At 42.7% G+C, this 19,744-nt stretch overlaps 4 protein-coding genes across 4 annotated transcripts; all 4 read right to left on the bottom strand.

The window, feature by feature from the left end:
• Nucleotides 1-391: 391 nt before the first annotated feature.
• Nucleotides 392-1,883, bottom strand: LOC134188301 (TNF receptor-associated factor 6-B-like). Its single transcript, XM_062656497.1, has one exon. It carries the CDS (start codon nt 1,881-1,883, stop codon nt 576-578), a length of 1,308 nt encoding a protein of 435 aa, XP_062512481.1. The 3' UTR covers nt 392-575.
• Nucleotides 1,884-9,404: 7,521 nt separating this feature from the next.
• LOC134188302 (52 kDa repressor of the inhibitor of the protein kinase-like) lies at nt 9,405-10,490 on the bottom strand. Its single transcript, XM_062656498.1, has one exon. The coding sequence runs from the start codon at nt 10,488-10,490 to the stop codon at nt 9,405-9,407; it is 1,086 nt and encodes a 361-aa protein (XP_062512482.1).
• Nucleotides 10,491-10,619: 129 nt separating this feature from the next.
• On the bottom strand, nt 10,620-12,003 carry LOC134188303 (zinc finger MYM-type protein 1-like). The gene is made up of 3 exons (XM_062656499.1): nt 11,582-12,003; nt 11,244-11,507; nt 10,620-11,160 (listed from the first exon to the last, which is right to left on the bottom strand). The coding sequence occupies exons 1-3, from the start codon at nt 12,001-12,003 to the stop codon at nt 10,620-10,622; spliced, it is 1,227 nt and encodes a 408-aa protein (XP_062512483.1).
• A 5,251-nt stretch (nt 12,004-17,254) lies between these two features.
• Nucleotides 17,255-18,868, bottom strand: LOC134188065 (TNF receptor-associated factor 5-like). Its single transcript, XM_062656248.1, has one exon. It carries the CDS (start codon nt 18,784-18,786, stop codon nt 17,542-17,544), a length of 1,245 nt encoding a protein of 414 aa, XP_062512232.1. The 5' UTR covers nt 18,787-18,868; the 3' UTR covers nt 17,255-17,541.
• Nucleotides 18,869-19,744: the final 876 nt, after the last annotated feature.

Raw genomic sequence — 19,744 nt, forward strand, 5'->3', positions numbered from 1 at the left:
GTAACTTAAAGTAGCTCACGTGTAGCCACGAATTCGATTCAGATGAGGCTGAGCTCTTTAATTAATTAAACATTCTGAAAGTTTAGAGTCGAGATAACGTGGTTAAGAGTGGAAATTAACGTTTGTCCTACAAGCAAAACTGACTAGGAATGATGCTAAGAATTTTTTGGCTTAGCAATGCTGCACAAATTAATTAAATTTAATTTTCTTTTTTTAACTGTTTTGTGTCACGTGGCTATTACTATTCTAATGTCGTAGAAAATCTGTCATTACTGTTTGTCCAGGGAAACTTTCTAACCGGAAGGTAGTATGAGGGCGGGGAAGGGTATGGTAACATGAGACTAGCTATACACATTCGTGCATATCAGACTAAAGATAGTATGAACAGAGAACCATGTTTCTTGCTGTACTGCACAGTAAAACAGATTGATACTGTAACTACCAAATCACAAATACTAAAAATGTAACACTACAGTACACACAACATACATATGAGACAGCAAGTCATTGTAAAAAATCGATCCTTCATGTCCTCTCCAGCACAGTCTTAGTAAAGAGTCTGTTTTATATTGAAGTTAGGGCACATTGAGTTGAAGACAAAACTGAATAACAATTTCATTATTCTGAATGTAGGATCGTGAATTCAATGTTTCATGAGTTATAAAGTCATCTGTTGCATCAAAATATTTACAAGGGATAAGTTCAATCGTTTTCTCTCGTCTTACAACCACATTTATTGCATCGGGTTGTTGGTCTATTAATGTGAATGAAAACTTGCAGTGCTGTTTCTTAGGAAGTTGATCATCATAATCTCCATCATCCACACATGCATCGACAGAGACATGAGATCTTTCAAAGCGACCATAACCCATTGGAAAAAGCACAAGATATAAACGATATCCTTGTGGTCCTGTGTAAAATCGCTTTGACTCCATCGTATAGATTGGCTTCAACTCTGCTTTCTTCATGCAGTCTAACCAATTGGTTATATTCCACTCAAAGACACATACGTCAAGTTGAGAAAAGGGACCCTGGATTCCAACCTTCTTGGTAATGAATTCAAGTTCACATTCCCTTTTAGCAAGACAAGCTCTTGTGGATGAAAGTAAAGACTTGGTGGCTGCAAGTGATGACTGAGTGGCAGAGAGTGATGACTCAGTGGCTGAGAGTGATGACTTGGTATTGGATTGTTGTTTCATTAAAAGACTAAGATGAGATGTAACATCATTTTGTACATGAATTGTCATTTCATTTCTATTGCCAATAAACTGGCAACCTGCTTCAATAAATTCGCATTCTAACGGGCTGTTAGGGCATGTCCCATCCTTACTGACATGTTCATTCATCTCTCCTCTCACCACTTGTTGTTTACAATATTCACATGCAACTGGAAACATCTCACATTTTGTATGGTGATCATTCAGATATTTGAATGTCACTGTGGTCTTACAGTACCTACATTCAACTTTCCTGTTCATGCACGTTTTCTTCATATGACTTTCCATATCTTTTTTCATCACCATTTTTCCACATCCATGTTTGCATAGAACATCAACATACCCACAAGTATTGTTGTGTGTTCCTCTCTTCCTTAGTTCTCCTTTCCATCCACATCCCTTCTCTTGTTGATCACAGTAGATCTTCAGACTCATTATTTCTCTTTTATCATAGTTGTTTGGAAAGATTTCTGATTCATTCTGTTCCTCTCTACACACAGGACATTCAATGCGGCCACGCCTTGCCAAGGACCTCCAACAGTCGTTACAAAACAAATGGCCACATTTGGTGATGGTTGGTTCTCTCAATGCCAAAAGACATACCGGACATGTGTGTCTGTCCGATAATCGATCTACAAACCGAGCATCAAATCCTCCAGCAGCCATCTTCTGACTGCATGGCTTGGTTGCGCTCACGTGATGGGCGTAACCTAAAGTAGCTCACATGATTGACTGATAAGTGCGGAAACAATATTAGCTGCAGAATCATCCGAGTTGTTTGTCAACTGCAACTAACTGGAAGCAGCAGTTGACGTTAGTAAACTTACTGGGGCGAGCCTTGGCGAGACCCTTCCTCTAGGTCTACTGTACTGTGTGGAGATGAGTGTAATGGAACGTTCGTTCGTACGGTCTTGTGACCGACCGGCCGAAAATTACGTTGTTTTGAGCCAATCACAGACATGATGGTTTGTGATGTCACAAATTATGCAGGTGTAAGTGTAGGCTGTACGGCGCTCTCCAGGTTGCTGCACGCCAGTCCCACAGGACTAATACTAGTAAATGCTCGGTTAGCATTGTGTTTGGCGAGCGATCAGTCCGTCAGCCAAGGCTTGGTTTTACGGGGGCGAGGCTAGAATTTATTTTAATATCCGGGAGCTTTCCGTCTTCCTAGGCGTGGTTGCGTTCGGAAATCTACTGGAAAGAAGGACACTAGGACGAAGATCACTGTCTGTAGAAGATGTGCACGTAAAGGACAACATATTGGCTAAGTCTTATCCAATAAAACTGACGATAGACTGGCGTATTTGCGACTAATCACGCGCCAGCGTCTCGCTAGTTTTTTAGCACACTGCCGTCTCTTGGCGTTTTTTCACCAACAACCTAGTAAATTGTAAAGAGGGCATGTGATCGCGTTTTACTGCATTCTAAAATCTTGTGTGCATCTACAAACACGGGAGGTTCTTACCCCAAACTTGACGCACTGTGCAGTAATGGGAGTAAGGAATCGTCAAGTAGAAACCGCGGTTCTGCGCCTCAGCAGTCTTTCAAGGTGGGATATCGCTACTATGTTGAGATTTCTTTGCGCTGAGTGCTGTTTTCAACGAGTTACGGTATTCCTTTACTTCTTTGTAATATGAGTTCATAATGTTCGCTTGTTCTGTTCTTCTGTAGCTTTATCAAATTGATTTTCAAGTTTGCTGATAGTTGTAAGTGTTTTGATAATATAAGGAGTCATAACTAGCCAAGGGGATTGATGTTGAAGAGATGTAGAGGCTGAACTGCTTGTTCATGCATTTTATTACATACTCTACGTATACATCTAATATGAGAAGACAAAAAGTGGAGAAAGGGTTCATCCTGGAAGAGATTGCCACTCTTGTGCTAGATGTGGCACCACTGCAGAGATCCAGAAAATTGAAATCAAATCAACCCATAGTCTTGCTTGTGTCACAAATGTGAACAATAATCACTCAGTATTAATTATTATCAAATATCACTATCATACGACCATAAATTCATTTACTAGAGGAATAATGAGTATGTACTACAAGTATATGCAAATGAGATCAATTTTCCAATAATTATAAGGCATGTAACTGCAGTTTATTATTAATAGATAGTTATTAAATTAATTGATTAGTTGATTAATTGTTGCACAGTCATTACCTGAATATACTGTACTAGACATGTTCAATAGTCTAATTTGTTGCTGTGATACAGACCTGCGTTGTGCATTACATCAGACAATTCTTTTCAAGACATGTATAGATAAACATTTACTTAGCCAAAAGCTAAACAGTAGAATACGCTAGCAAGTAGTTCGACAAGTTGTACAGTGTGTATAGTAGCCTTACATTCAGTCACTGCCGATTCTGGCGTGGCTTTGACGTTAGCATCAGCGGGAATGCAAGGTGATTACAACAAGTGGCATTCGTAGATATGAGCACACGGCCGTCTCAAAGAAGCTAGTTTTCTGACAACACCGTACCATGATAGCACGGTAGACAAGCTTCTAGTGAGAAAGGTGTCTAGGGGTGTGTCGGCTCAACGGTGTCGGAGTGCGTACTTGAGTTGTCACTTCCGGCTTAGCATGGCGTTCACCATGCAACTTTCCTCTCCCCAAACAAGGTCTCAAATCGCGCTGTTGACTTGGCAGGTGTTCGAACAACGAGCCCGTATGTCATACAATGTAACACATGTCTTCCGGGACCGCCGATGAGTCTTAATCTTATGTATTGCAATAAAATGCGCATTTCGTCGTGGCGGAGCACGTGGAGCTATATGCGGGGGTGCGGACCGGCGCGCTAGAAAATAAAAGCGAGGTCCTACGGGACGTTGGCTGATGGACTGCGATGGTGTTCTGTCTTTACCTATTCGTGTAACAATGGTTGCGTTACCCTTTGAAAAGTTGAGATGCGAATTCGGTCAAAATTCGGTGAGAGGTGCTACGTAGTTGAGCAGAACACGCGCCGAAATCGATGAATTTGCTTCGTATTCTGACGGAAGCGGTAGCGTAGCGGAAGTAAGGCAGTATTTCCATCGGGTGGAATTCGTTCCGTATCCGGAGTATGCGGTAGTTGTTCGCCTCGAATTCTGGCCAAAGAACAGGCAGTAGTGATTCTCTTCGAATTCGGGCAGAAGTCTTTGAATCGGAGAGTACTCCAGATGCAACGCGCAACCATCAGATATGCAAAGTATATCCATTCATCTATCTACTAGATCTACTCCTCTGAATCGATGCGATATACTCATACAAGATATAGTTATTAATTATTATCTGATTTGAGATCTTTGCCGTCGCTAGGCAGGTTCGCAACACTCTCAGATCGACTACTAACACCTTCTCTCTCTATTGAACGGAATGCGATAATTGATGAAGTCATAGACACGTGCAATGGCCAATGAGCAATGATTATACGTCCATGTGCTCAGTTGTCGCTTACTTATTACCACAAGTCGTGTAGAATGGAGGAGGAGACGAAGACAAAACCCACACGACCCACACGAATTAAACAAGCCGCGAATCGACAAGATGACTACGGAGTGGTTCGGGTAGGTCAGGCGATCGACCTGGTCACGTTTCTACGATCTAGCTTTGTGAACTTCAGAAGTCAAGTATTCCTGTTTCTGTAGATTGCTTGACAACTGTCCATATAAAGTTTGATGCGAACAACGTCAAAGGGTGGTCACTGAGCCGTGGCCGGAGGCTGACAGATCGGCATGGAAACGTTGTCGCATTCGACGAAGTTCGTCCACGATGCAGGCTTTCTGCTAGGAAGTGACTGGTGTAGTTTGTGTATGAGACTATTGTTGCAGTGTAGTAGAAGCTAGTACAGCACAGTCATGTAATATGGAGATCAATATTCTGAATTGATGTGGCATATGATACACGCATATATTGTACACAAAGGTCTGGCGAGTTTCTCGTTCGCAGCTAATTCGGTATGAATTCACTCAGTATAGAAATGGCCACAATACGCAGAGAATTCGAATAGACTCCGGTTACGTTTCTGCTCGAATACGATACGAGTTCTGGTGACTATCGGTGTGAATACGAAGCAATTTCTCACCTAATTCCGCGTTGTTTATTAAGTATTCGGCCCGAAGTCACTAAGTAAAAGTGGCCAAAACTTGCAACAAACCCGGAACGAATTCGCTTGAGTCTAAAGGTAAATTCAGTATAAATACGCAACGGATTCTCCCTAATTTGAGTGCAAATCCAAACTATATTATTGCCGAATTCCAGCCGAATTCGCATCTCAACTTTCCAAAGGGTACGTAGCAATAGTTCAAACGACTACGTACTGATTGGCTCAACAACTCCCCGAGCGTGACACACGCTTACAAACCTAGATAGATTGATAGGTAACGACATACCGACAGACAGACCGGAAGTCAATTCAGCCTGTCTACAGTGAGCTTCTTCCACCACTTGTTGTGGTGTCCTTCTTTAACGCTCGTAGTTTAAATATACGTACTACTATATTTATATATTTATATCTAATATATAAAGCTCAAATTGTCTGTCTGTCTGTGTGTGTGTGTGTTCGCGTTTGGGGGCCACGTCTTTTGTCCGTTTGCAACCGAAATCGGCACGCACACTCGGCACGCACAGAGGAAGGTTTGCGTAAAAATATTAAAAAAATAAATGCATCGGGTCCCCTCTCGAGGGGTCGACTCCCGCGTAAAATTTCTCGATGACGCAAACGCTACACATTCCGGTTCATTCGAACACACGCCCACGCCAGTCCTGTGTAGACCGTATGCATCGTCGTTCTTCGCAAAGCTTCGAGCGATCGAATATCTCTTGCCGACGAAACTTACTCTTCTAGCGCTTTCGTTTCTCTCCAAATTCTGATTGCATTTGCACCGAATCCAACCTACACGTTTTCTGCAGCAAGCTCTACACGGGGAGTGTGTCGAATTCGATCGAAACAAGCGCGAAGAGCAAGATTCGAATTTATTCAGCATATCCGGGACCTAGCAACAAAGATTGCACGTGACGTGTCCACAGACCTATCTTTACACTACAGTATCTTGCCCGTACGAAGGACGGGCCATGGATCCTAGTATTCATATATTTATATATATTATATATGTATTATATATGTATTATATATTTATATATTTATATATTTATATATTTATACATTTATATATTTATATATTTATATATTTATATGTTTATATGTTTATATATTTATATATTTATATATTTATATATTTATATAGTTATATGTTTATATGTTTATATGTTTATATATATTTATATTTATATATTTATATATTTATATATTTATATATTTATATATTTATATATTTATATATTTATATATTTATATATTTATACATTTATATATTTATATATTTATATGTTTATATGTTTATATATTTATATATTTATATATTTATATATTTATATATTTATATATTTATATATTTATATATTTATATATTTATATATTTATATATTATATATGTATTATATATATTTTTATAATTTATATATATATATATACAATTATATATATTTATATAAACTCACCTACGTCGGTATCTAACACACGTTATTCAAAAAACATGTCAGTACAGTCTAGAGCCAGTCTATGCCATATCATTTTGGCGTTATATAGCCAGAGTTTTACCGACAGTTGTTCATGTATGTTACTGTCTGCCTGGCTGACTGTCAAATTTCTTTTGAAAGATAGACGTCGTGCGATGGTCTTCAATACTTCCAAACTGTGTGGTGACCACAAGCCAAGAGATTCGCACACAAGAGAGTGGAAAATACTCCCAGTTGATGTGACATTGGCTTCATGACGTTGGTCTTTTTCCCTTTCTTCAGCTGCAAGCTGTTTGGGTAACGTATGACGGTTGCATTGTGTTCCTGACTGTTACATCAAAATAGGTGACACAGCCTTGTTCGAAGTCAGGGTGGAAAATATCACCCGGTCTGGCACAAGTATCAGTGTTGCAGCGTTGTTCCTTACGGCAGTTGCCATTATCCACAAGCAAAGCGTGAAAAAAGAACATCGGCTAGGCGTCATGTCGGCGTGTTTTTATGTTGTTCTGGCCACATCCAAGCAAGTGGTCGTCAAATTTATCTAAGATCTGTCCACAAGAACAGCGCTTGGAGCCCAAATCTGCCGGGGAAAGTGGGATGCCCAACCAGATGTGCAACGACACCACAAACTCTCTATGTATCACACACACACACACACACACACACACACACACACACACACACACACACACACACACACACACACACACACACACACACACACACACACACACACACACACACACACACACACACACACACACACACGCACGCACGCACGCACGCACACACACACACACATAAAATAAAAAACATTTTGAGAAAATGATGGGTATGTAGGGATGGGTATGTACTTAATCATGCTCATCTCCTACATCACAATCCAGTAATGTGAGTGTCACACACGACTGCTGCGTTTTAATTAATTTAGGTAAAAAGATTGTGATGTAGGAGATGAGCATGATTAAGTATATACCCATCCCTACATACTCATCATTTTCTCAAAATGTTCTTAGACTTGTGTAGTTTGAAATGGAAATAACAGTCCTAGTAACATGTACAGCTCGGCTAGGATTTCAATCTTTGATTGCATCTCTAAACAACTCCCACGTTACGCTCAGCATACACGGAAGTACGTAACAGCTGACGGATGTACGTAATAACACTCATTGCATCTATAGAGATAGTGCGTTTGACGTCACAATCACATGATATCCCGGAAGTCGCCATCTTAGGGGGCAAGCGTATTAGCATGGATATAGTTGTTGTGTTTTCGACTGCCACGATCGTAGAATTCAGGGCAGCAACATACGTTCTTAGTCTATACCCGCTATACTAACCAGTCAGGGACTAGAAACGCGTCATTTGAGCAACAGACGACGGGCAGCGTGGATCTCCAGCCTAGACAGAAAGAACTGGAAGCCGTTGCAGCATTCGCGTGTTTGCTCTGAGCACTTTCTGTCTGGTAGAGATGCCATATCTGGTATGTTCTATAATAAAAGAGTAATCTATGCTACTGTGGACCATTCTAGGAAAGCCATCCTTTGTGTATGACTCAACTAACCCTGACTGGGTACTGTACCATCTGCAAGGATGGGTTATGTTGCTACGAGCACTTCCAGTAGAGAGAGATTTGTTCGTCTCAAGAGAAGGTCTAGTACACCTAACAGCATACAATCATATACAACATCATGTTACTCCAATTCGTGTCGGGAATGACTTGTGGCTCCTCCGTCCACAGTTGAGCCTCCGTTCTACCTGTTTTTAGGCCCGCAGGTACAACTTTCTCCTCGTATCGCTTCTGCGATTCAACGGAGAGACTTTTAGACTTCTGTTCCATAATCTCTATTCTAAGAATTAGCTTTATCGCACTCGACCATCAGACTAAGAAATCACGGCAAACTCGCGAATTCACCGATAAAATTTGGTTTAAATCTTTCGCAATTAGTATACTGTCGCCGTACTATCTAACACACAGTCGAACGTCCTTGAAATGTTGTACAAGCCGCCATCGCAAAGAGAGATACCTGCGGAAGACAGAAGCTTGCCTTTAAAATGGCGGCAAATACGGGTACTACAGGGAACGCCTACTCTCCGCCCCCGCACGCACTGTCTCTCTAAACAACTCCCATTACCTAGGGTTCCACGGAAGAGATACACGCTTACATGCACAGAGAGTCAGACAGGACGCCACGCCGTTGAACATAGTCGTACATGTTCAACTACACGCAACTGTAATCAGCATGTAGCAGCAGGTGGAAGTGGCGGTTAGGCTTCCAAACCGCACTCCCTGATATATATACTAAAAGCTGGATGGAGAGCCGTACAGGACCACGCCCGTTTCTGTTGTCCATTCGAACCATGGGTGCTGTGTGGGAATTGTGCAGGCCCGTAGGCTGGTCGCAGCGGTGGGGGTGCATTTGCCAACAAAGTCTATGTGGTTTCAATTAAATGTAATCGCACTGCGCCAAAGTCTTTTGTGGATTCACCACTTTAGAAACATGCTTAAAATTGCGTTTGTGTACTTGGTTCACATAATTGTATTTGCAATTGCGCGGGCATTACCTAATAATACGTATCTGTATTCATAATTGTATATGTAAGACTTAGAGTTAGCAGAAACATTAGTGTAACAGTACCGAGTCAAGTTCGAGTCTGCGAGGGTGAAGGCGAGCATAATAATCGACTACGTTGTCAAGATCTATTGGTACATCATAGTGGATGTGAAGGAAAGCAAGGTGAGACAATCTGTCCTCACCCATGGATGCGTGCATATAGTTGTTTAGGCGTCGTAAAGCACTGGCGCTTCTCTCACATTCACACGAGGTGACAGGTATGGTACAAGCGATGGTCAAAAGAACTGAGATGTTTGGGAAGTCAGTGGCGTCACATTCTTTGATGGCTTTTGCTGGTGAGTACGGTCTCTTCTCGGGGAGCATCGCCATATACCTGTTCCTCCAGCGCTTGAGTTCCGCGTCCATCAATTCAAGCGATGGCAGACCATCTCTGTTCTTGATCAGCGCCTCCTCCAGGTTGACATCTTGCGAACATATGATACTTGGTACAAGACCAAGTAGGGAAATGGCTGTGACTGCCGACTTTGAGAGCTGCCGGTTGATGCTAATAATAATATGATCAAGAAAAGGGAATTGCAACATTTCTCTGGAAATACTCTTGAACAGAAGCAGCTGGAATAGTGCTGCGATTTTGTTGCCTTGTTGCCTTGCTGCATTGCGAGGCATTGCAATTGTACTTTCAATCTTTTTTGCCATGTCTGAACTAACTTTGTAGATTTGAGAAAAGCTTCTTTCAACGTTTGCGCGCTCGCTGTTGTAGGTCCTCACAATTTCAGATATCATGTTATGCGCTTTCACCATGTCAACAGCTTTGCTCTGCAGCTTTACGGTAATGCCCGAAAGGCGTGATAAGTACTGATATATCGTCACAAACACAACAACAAACTGAAAGGAAGTAACAATGGCCAGAATCTGCTGTGCTTCATTGCGGCTTGCATAGTCCCAGTCAGCATACGTAGCCTCATATTTCTCCAAGTGATAGCGGAAAGCTATCACCTCTAGAGCTTCAACCACAACTACGTACCCTTGGTAGAAGTGCTGATAAGCCGAATGCCGCTCAGCCCATCGCGTCTTGCACAGATCGATCAGTGGTTTCCTCCTCTCTTCATTGACCACATTGTGGTTGATGATCATCTCTAGAACACCACATCCCTTTGGACTATTGAGAAAGAAACGGTTGCATTTTTTAACGCAATCGATCACATTAAGTACTTCAGGAAGAGCACATGACTTGCTTATCACAAGGTTAAGGCAGTGGCCACTTCAGTGTTCGTAGGTGGCTAAAGGAGCTTTATGTCTAATCCTGGCCTGGACACCCACTCGATCTGAAGACATGTTGCTTGCGCCGTCGTAGCCCTGACCACGCATAGTAGCAAGTGGTATGTTTTTCTCTTCCAGAAAGGCAAAGATACCATCTGCAATCCGCTCCCCAGTAATTCTGTCCAACTTCAAAGACGTTAAAAACTCTTCTCTGATCTCTTTAGTACTTCTGTCAACAAACCTGGCGCAGATGGCAAGATGCTCAACGTTATGCGAAGTTACCTCGTCAGCAAGGATGGCGTAAAAAGGCGCAGCTGTCAAATCACCTATTATTCTCTGTAAGAGGATGTGGTTTCCCATGATTTTAATCAGCTCATTTTGTGTTTGAGGAGAAAGATAAGTTGCAGATCGCATTGCAGGAATTTCCAGGTGCCTTCTTACCTCTTCATCGTGCACTGCCAGAAGCCTCAGCAAAGAAAGAAAATTACCCGGATTTCCAGGTGATTCCACACTCTCTGCGTCTCCACGTAAAGCAATGCACTGTCTGGCGCAGTACAACACAGCAGAAGCAATGGACTTCAGGACAGCCGATTACGCGCGACATTGGCCGCCTTGCGGGTGTCCGACTGTGCAGTAATGTTAGTATCTGGATTCTCCAAGGTTCGCTTGAAGTTATCAGCTTGCTCAATGGCTTGATGATGGTATAAGCACTCCTCGTGCTCCTTTGCTTTTTCTCCTTTCTTGTTCCAATCACGAAAAGGCTTGCATACAAACTTTCTCCTTGGACACTTTAGCAACGAAATTCCACAAGCAATGCAAAAGACATCATCCACTTGCTCGTTGTCAACCATCCACTTGTGTTCTGATAGCCAAACAGGAAGAAATGCTCGGCTGCGGCCACCAATACATGTCGGAGGAAAACTTGGTCGGCACAAGGCTTTCTGTGATTTGTCAGTAGGTTGTACTTCTCCGCAGCACCCAGAGCCTGCATGGACTTGCAGAAATCTACAGGAGACTTGGCTTTGAAAAACAATTTGCCAATATCATCCACTAAATCATGATCAGAAGTATTAGCATGATGGCATTGCTGATTGCCGCCTGCGACGTCTGCACGCTGAGCCTCGTTGTCGTGAACTTCACAGCATGTGTTGCGCAAAGGCTCGACATACGTGGCGCTAGAGAACGACCCTACTCTTTCTACACTACCACTACAGCACTCATTGAAAGTCGGTGTTAGTTGATCGTCTACTGCAACCAGCTGTGTAAAATCTGGATCAGGAGTCACAAGTTGATCACGTGCCCTTTTCGACACTAGAAAACCGTCCAGCCGTTGACACGTAGCCGCTGATTGCCTCCTTTTTCTATCTTTTTCCTGAGACCGTCCCATCTAGTGTCACTCTGACGAACACACACTTCTCCACGTTACCAGGTAGCAGACAGGATAGCCAAATATCTGGCACGTACTTTGGAGTTTCAACACATCCCTCGGAGTCCTTTTGCCTACTAGCCCGTACTTTTTCTGTGAACGGGTCTGGGGAGGGTGCACGTGCACCCAGTGCACCCCCCAGCCTACGGGCTTGCACATTGTGGGTGTTAACTTCGTCAGTTCGGGCTGTCTAGTGGGGAAAATAGGAAATTGAATTAGTGTAACTACTTCAATGATGTCTGCTAAACACAATTTAAACACTCATTACAAGCTTGTGATGGCATTCTAGAACAGCTACAGAAATACTACTGACAAAAGTAGGTGCGGATGTCTTCGAAAGCTCTGAATTGAGTTTGCTTGCGACTCTGGAGACGTCATTGAAAACAAATTGGCTGTCTAGTGTATTCTAAGGAATTCAATTAAGGTGATTACATCTACTCTTTAGCTAGAATAGGATGGGCCATGTCCGACTGGGGTGGAGTCTACATATGTAATATTCCGGAAGCTGCTCGTTCCAACGTATTTGAGCATCATTCTGACTGTTAGAATGCACCAGTGTCTCCACCTCCTCACGTGCATTCCGGAGGTATCTTTTCCATGTTTGTAAGTGCCCGGAAAACCAAGATCTGGTAATTTTCCCACATATCTATTGTTCGAATGGACTTTAGAAGCCTCGCTACGCTCGGCAATAAATACGCCAACCTACGCTTCCGCCTGTCTGGATGGATGTCTGTAATGCGCCGATCGACACGACGCCGATCTCCGATCGTTGTGAAACGCGACGTCCCGGTCGAGTTCAGCCGTCCAAGACCAATGGTCTAGTCGGATTTCGGCCAGAAACGAGACTCTGGCGTTCTGAAATGAGATGCACCGGAGTTTGTTTGCTCAATCAATTAACCGAGTATGCAGTAACACACACACACACACACACACACACACACACACACACACACACACACACACACACACACACACACACACACACACACACACACACACACACACACACACATACACACACACACACACACCACTGCAGGTTCACTAAAAAAACCAATTTTTCATGTTTCTTGCTAGAATGCACAGAAAAAACATTTGATACTGTAGCTACAAACTCACAACTACTGAAAAACCATGCACTCAACTTCTCAGACAATAAAGTAATACAATGGTCATCTTTCCCACACATCCGCTTAGATCTAAAACTGTAACAGCTAGTACACACAATTAACATAGAGGCAGCAAATAATATTGTAGCAGAAGATCAATCCTTCGTGTCTTCTCCAGCACAGTCTTATAAAAGAGTCTGCTCTGCATTGAAGTTACAGCACATTGAGCTGAAGACAAAACTGAATAACAATTTCATTATTCTGAATGTAGGATCGTGAATTCAATGTTTCATGAGTTCAAGAGTCACCGATTATAGCTACATAACTATAAGGGATAAATTGAATTGTTTTCTCTCGTCTTGCAACCACATTTATTGCATCAGGTTGTTGGTCTATTAATGTGAATGAAAACTTGCAGTGCTGTTTCTTAGGAAGTTGATCATCTTAATCTCCTTGACGTACAAATGCATCCACAGAGACATGAGATCCTGTGAAGTCACCGAATCCAGCTGGAAAAAGCCTAAGACACAAACAATATCCTTGTGGTCCCGTGTAAACTGGCTTGGAAAGTATCCGGTTGTCCAAGTCTGATGTGCACCAGAATGACCAATTGGTTATATTCCACTCATACACAAAAATGTCAGGTTGAGAAACGGGCATTGCAATCTTCTTGGTAAGAAACGATTTTAAATTCTCAAGTTCACATTCTCTTTTCGCAAGACAAGCTCTTGTGGATGAAAGTAATGACTTGGTCTTAGACTGTTGTTTCATCAAAAGACTAACATGAGATGCAAGCTCATAATGTAAATGATTTTTAATGCTTTCCTATTGCCGATAAACTGACAACCTGCTTCCCTGAATTCACATTCTAATGGACTGTAATGGCATGTCCCATCTTTACTGACATGTTCATTCATCTCTCTTCTAGCCACTTGTTGTTTACAATATTCACATGGGACCCGACACATCTCACATTTTCCATGGTGATCGTTCAGAAATTTGAATGACGCTGTAGTCTTAGAATACACACATTCAACTTTCCTGTTCTTGCATGTTTTCTTTGTATGATTTTCTATGTCTTTCTTCATCACCATTTCTTCACAGTCATTGCACAGAACGTCAACATACCCACAAGTCTCGTTGTGTGTTTCTCTCTCCCTTAGTTCTCCTTTCCACTTGCATCCTTTCTCTTGTTGATCACAGTAGATCTTCAGACTCATTATTTCTCTTTTATCATAGTTGTTTGGATAGATTTCTGATTCCTTCTGTTCCTCTCTACACACAGGACACACAATGCGGCCAGACCTTGCCAAGGGCCTCACACAGTCGTTACAAAACAAATGGCCACATTTGGTAATGATTGGCTCTTTCAATGCCAAAACACAGACCGGGCATGTGTGTCTGACATGTCTAATAATCGATTTACAAATCGAGCATTAAATCCTCCAGCAGCCATTTCTCGACTTCCCGATCTAGTACGATTGCGCGACTTACATGAACGTAAACAAAGGAGCGGATATTAGTCGCGTGGCGGATAAGGAGTGTCCTAGACGTGATTCGGATGAACACATGGCACTGTAACACGTGGCAAAGTTTAGGTAGCGCAAAAAGTGGGCGAGGCCAAGTCAAGTGATCGAGCTGTACAGTAATTAAAACATAGATACGCATCTTACGACCAACATGCTATGATAACCCTAGGCGTAGCGAGGGTTACAAGTAGTCTCTCACCGGAAGTAGCGACTCGACGGAAATTCCGACTCGATGGAAACAGCTTTGTTTAAATAGCTTGTCATTGTTTAGTACAGCGCTATACATTCAAAGTTTAAACAGCTTTGGAATGTATAGCGTGCGTTCACTGGTACAGTGTAGCGCTCATGTAATCTTGACAAATGGTTGTTAGAGCTTGTCCGCCAGTCTAGGCGGAGTCACGCAGGACGTTCCAATTTTGATTATTAGCATAACTTTCGAGTGTACCTTCAACGTCATAGCGAACGGAGCTGTGACAAAGCGCCCAAGTGAGTTACGGTTTCAAAATTGATGGTAAGACTGCCTGTCCCTTTCTCAGCCACCTGTTTAGAAACAACTGTTTAGCCATCTGTGCTTGTGTCTAGTGACGTGCACGTGGTGTTAATTAATTTGTGCATGCTTGTAAGTACAAAGCACATGTGCAGCAACTGTTTGACTTTTGATAACCCAGCTAGCGATAGGTCTTGTTGCAATTGGAGTATACGTACACCTGTGCCTCGTTGTTGAGGCTAAATCAGTCGTTGGGGTTCTAAGAACACACGTCTAGGTACGTTTCCTGCTTGGCAGTGCATTTGGAAGCACATTGCCAATTCTACTGTACAACCCTAGGCGTCTAGTTGCTGAGCATGCGCGGCTACTCTACTTCGTTTCAGCTCGCACTGTACAGATGAAAAGAGGAACATTCACTGTCAGACGACGATCCTAGACCATATACGGTATCTACATCTCTTTACCAACCAGAAGCTGCTGTTGAAAAAATCGTTTATTCTCCTACGGCCTCGGTGTCATCGTCACAGCCGCCGCTACTTCAGTCACTAATAGCAGATTTGACTTTATAGTTGTTTCCAATCGATCACGAAAGAAAGAATGTGCAACAAGTGACCCAGAGTCTGGTAATGAATGCCAGGATTTGACGATTGCAACAGAATCAGACTCTGCAGGATACAAAATCATTTATACTCGTGAGTCGAGAGAAGCAAGTGTGGGTGAGTTTCTTGCTCAAGGAAACTGCGACAGTGTCGCCTCCACCAGGATCGAACCTTCAACCCTCATCACGGAATACAGGATTCCGGATGTCATCACCAGCGCTCTACCATCTGCTCCACCGCACCACACCCCACACCCCACCCCACCACACACACACACACACACACACACACACACACACACACACACACACACACACACACACACACACACACACACACACACACACACACACATACACACACACACACACACACACACACACGCGCGCGCACGCACGCACACACACACAAAATTGACAAATGTTAAGCCCTCCACGTCTTTCGACGTCAACCTTGAAGTCAGTTGCGGAGATAGCTACCCCTGCCTCTAGAGATAGGGCCTCCATGCGCTACACACACACACACACACACACACACACACACACACACACACACACACACACACACACACACACACACACACACACACACACACACACACATACACACACATACACACACACGCGCGCGCACACACACACACACACAACCGATCTGCAGATTGAAGCTATACTGACTTGCTAAGATCCATTCACAGCAAAATACTGATGCCTACAAACCATAACTACTGTATGTAGTAATATAATAGTTTTAAGTCTTAGCGTACGTTAGCATATCAGTGGTCATATAACACATCGCTTACTTATAATACATCAGTCTCTTTACCTGCAATCGCCGTGTGTATCACATTGGTGACAGGAGTGGGATTTTAGATGCAACGTGATGCGCCTCAGGTTTTCGATGGAACTTGAAATTTACTTTCCTTTCTAGACCGTATTACTGTTTGGACAGCACTTAAAGGTTTTGAGGGAGAGAAGAAGGCACTCGCCCTAGCATCCCGATTAGAAGGGGCGGCCTTTGAGAACTATCGACGTCTGGACAATGAGAAAAAGCAAGATTTTGATGTTATCGTGGTTTCACTAAAGAAGGAGTTCCTCGGTGGGACAATGGATAGGCCGCTCGCGGTTGAGGATTTGCGCGGCAGAAAATGGAAACAGTTTGAAGAACGTCCAGCGGCGTTTGCGCACGACATTGACAGGTTAGTACGGCTATCGTATCCGGGGTTTGATAGTGGATCCGCAATTACTTTGGCCAGAGGCGCCTTTCTAGATGGTCTAGCAAGAGGTACCTGATTCTGTTGAATCAGATTCTAACTCAAGTACTGAAGCTCCGCAAGTACTTAGAAGATCTCAACGTCAAAAATCCCGCCCACAATATTTGAATGATTATATTATAGACTCGGACTTTAGCCCTTCGTCTGAGGAGGAGTGATGTAATGTAGTAATATAATAGTTTTACGTCTTAGTGCACGTTAGTATATCAGTGGCTATATAATACATCGCTTACTTATAATACATCAGTCTTTTTGCCTGCAATCGCCGTGTGTATCACACTACTAAACTCACTCAAAGTTTCAGACAATGACATAATAGCAGGGGTATTTACAAAATTCAATGTTCACATACAAAAGTACGACGAAAAAAGTATCACACACCACATTCACTTTGCATCTAGAACTGTAGCAATACATTACAAACCACCAACCATCACAGCACAAAACAAATTCGTGTTCACTTCAGCACACTTGATGATTGCAAGTCTTGCTCACATTGTAGTTAGGGCAAGTTAAGTTGAAGACAAAATTGAATAAAAATTTCATTATTCCGAATGTAGGATCGTGAGTTCAATTGTTCATGACTTATAAAGTCATTGATGCTTTCTAATGTCGTGTAAGGAATAATAGAGTCTTTATTTCCCTGCTCCCTCACAAACACTACGCTACGTCTTGTAGGAATAAGATCGAGTGTGTTTTCCCGTCTTGCAACAACATTCATTGCATCATGTTGTTGGTCTATTAAAGTGAATGAGAACTTGCAGTGCTGGCGCTTCGGAAGCTGAACATCATAATCATACTCTCGTGCAAACACCAAAACATGAACAGAGACATAAGACCCTTTATATACGTCATGTCCAGCTGGATAAAGCAAGAGACGCAAACGGTATCCTTTTGGTTTTGTGTAAAATGGCTCTGACAGTGTGGCAATCAATGAATCCACATCTGATCTCATCTTCCATTTTGACCAATTGGTTATATTCCACTCAAACACACAAATGTCAGCTTGAGAAACGGGCATTCCAATCTTCTCTGTAACAAATGATTTCAAGTTCTCAAGTTCATATTCCTTTTTAGCAAGGCAAGCTCTTGTGAATGAAAGTAAAGACTTGGTGGCTGAGAGTGATGACTTGGTATTGGATTGTTGTTTCATCAAAAGACTAAGATGAAATGCAAGCTCATTTTGTACATGCATTGTCATTTCATTTCTATTGCCAATACACGGACAACCTGCTTCCCTGAATTCACATTCTAATGGACTGTTAGGGCATGTCCCATCCTTACTGACATGTTCATTCATCTCTCTTCTCACCACTCCTTGTCCACAATATTCACATGCGAGTCTAAACATCTCACATTTTCCATGGTGATCATTCCGAAATTTGAATGTCACTGTGGTGTTACAGTAGCCACAATCGACTTGCCTGTTCATGCACACTCTTTGCAGATGATAGCCCATACGCTTTCTCTTCACCATTTCTCCACATTCATTTTCGCATAGAACATCAGCATACCCACAAGTCTCGTTGTGTCTTTCTCTTTTCCTTAGTTCTCCTTTCCACTTGCATCCCTTCTCTTGTTGATCACAGTAGATCTTCAGACTCATTATTTCTCTTTTATCATAGTTGTTTGGATAGATTTCTGATTCCTTCTGTTCCTCTCTACACACAGGACACACAACGCGGCCACGCCTTGCCAAGGGCCTCACACAGTCGTTACAAAACAAATGGCCACATTTAGTCATCATTGGTTCTCTCAATGCGACAAGACATACCGGACATGTGTGTCTCTCTGATAGTCGATCTACAAACCGAGCATCTACTCCTCCAGCAGCCATCTTCTAAGATTTACCCCTAAGCGAGCGACAGCATGGTCAGGTGAAGCTCACGTGATGGGCGTAACCTACAGTAGCCCACGTCATGGGCGTAACCTAGAGTAGCTCACTTAAATAACAATACGAAACCAAAATAATAAATAATATTAGCTGCATGACTATCGAAGTCGTTTCTCAACTGTAGTAAATTAGAAGCAGCCGTTGTCGTTAGTAAACTTTTCTGTATCTACCATTGGCATCATAGATAGAGTATACGAGCAATGCTGTACTACGTATATAGTGATATCACTAGACTTACATGACGCGTGAAAGTTACATGCAGGCCGATCACGTGACGTGCGACTGACCGATCGACCGGCCTGCTAGAGGCAACGACGTAACACGTGATCGCTCGACGACCGGATGTTAGTCTCTTTCTCGCGCTCTTCTACTTACCTCTGACCAATTACATTTCAGCTACAAAACGATGGCACGCGGAGGGTTGCACTGTCGTTTTTATGTCAATATGGCTATTGTTAGATACCGTACATGTAGCTACGGAGAATAGATTTCAACGCACCCACGCGCTCGCGCGCGCGCACACACACACACACACACACACACACACACACAGACACACAGACACACACACACACACACACACACACACACACACACACACACACACACACACACACACACACACACATCAGCTAGCCTACACATCCAACAGCAGCTAAGAACCTTTCTGTTTCTGGCTAAACTGCACAGTAAAATGTTGATATCTTCAAAAAGTTTAACTACTGAAACTCACTCAGCTTTCCATAGAATAAGTAATACACTAGTAAATGCTCGGTTAGCATTGTGTTTGACGAGCGATGGTGTTCTGTCT

Source organism: Corticium candelabrum, chromosome 12, assembly GCF_963422355.1.
Source record: "Corticium candelabrum chromosome 12, ooCorCand1.1, whole genome shotgun sequence".
In the NCBI taxonomy this organism is placed as follows: Eukaryota; Metazoa; Porifera; class Homoscleromorpha; order Homosclerophorida; family Plakinidae; genus Corticium; species Corticium candelabrum.

What these genes read in the sequence shown, in the direction of transcription:
- LOC134188301 (XM_062656497.1), bottom strand. Translation starts at nt 1,883, where the DNA reads ATGGCTGCTGGAGGATTTGATGCTCGGTTTGTAGATCGATTATCGGAC.
- LOC134188302 (XM_062656498.1), bottom strand. Translation starts at nt 10,490, where the DNA reads ATGATCATCAACCACAATGTGGTCAATGAAGAGAGGAGGAAACCACTG.
- LOC134188303 (XM_062656499.1), bottom strand. Translation starts at nt 12,003, where the DNA reads ATGGGACGGTCTCAGGAAAAAGATAGAAAAAGGAGGCAATCAGCGGCT. An exon ending in GCTCTGGGTGCTGCGGAGAA is followed by an intron (nt 11,508 to 11,581) that starts GTACAACCTACT and finishes TGGTGGCCGCAG; the next exon opens with CCGAGCATTTCTTCCTGTTT. An exon ending in GATACTAACATTACTGCACA is followed by an intron (nt 11,161 to 11,243) that starts GTCGGACACCCG and finishes GTACTGCGCCAG; the next exon opens with ACAGTGCATTGCTTTACGTG.
- LOC134188065 (XM_062656248.1), bottom strand. Translation starts at nt 18,786, where the DNA reads ATGATGACTAAATGTGGCCATTTGTTTTGTAACGACTGTGTGAGGCCC.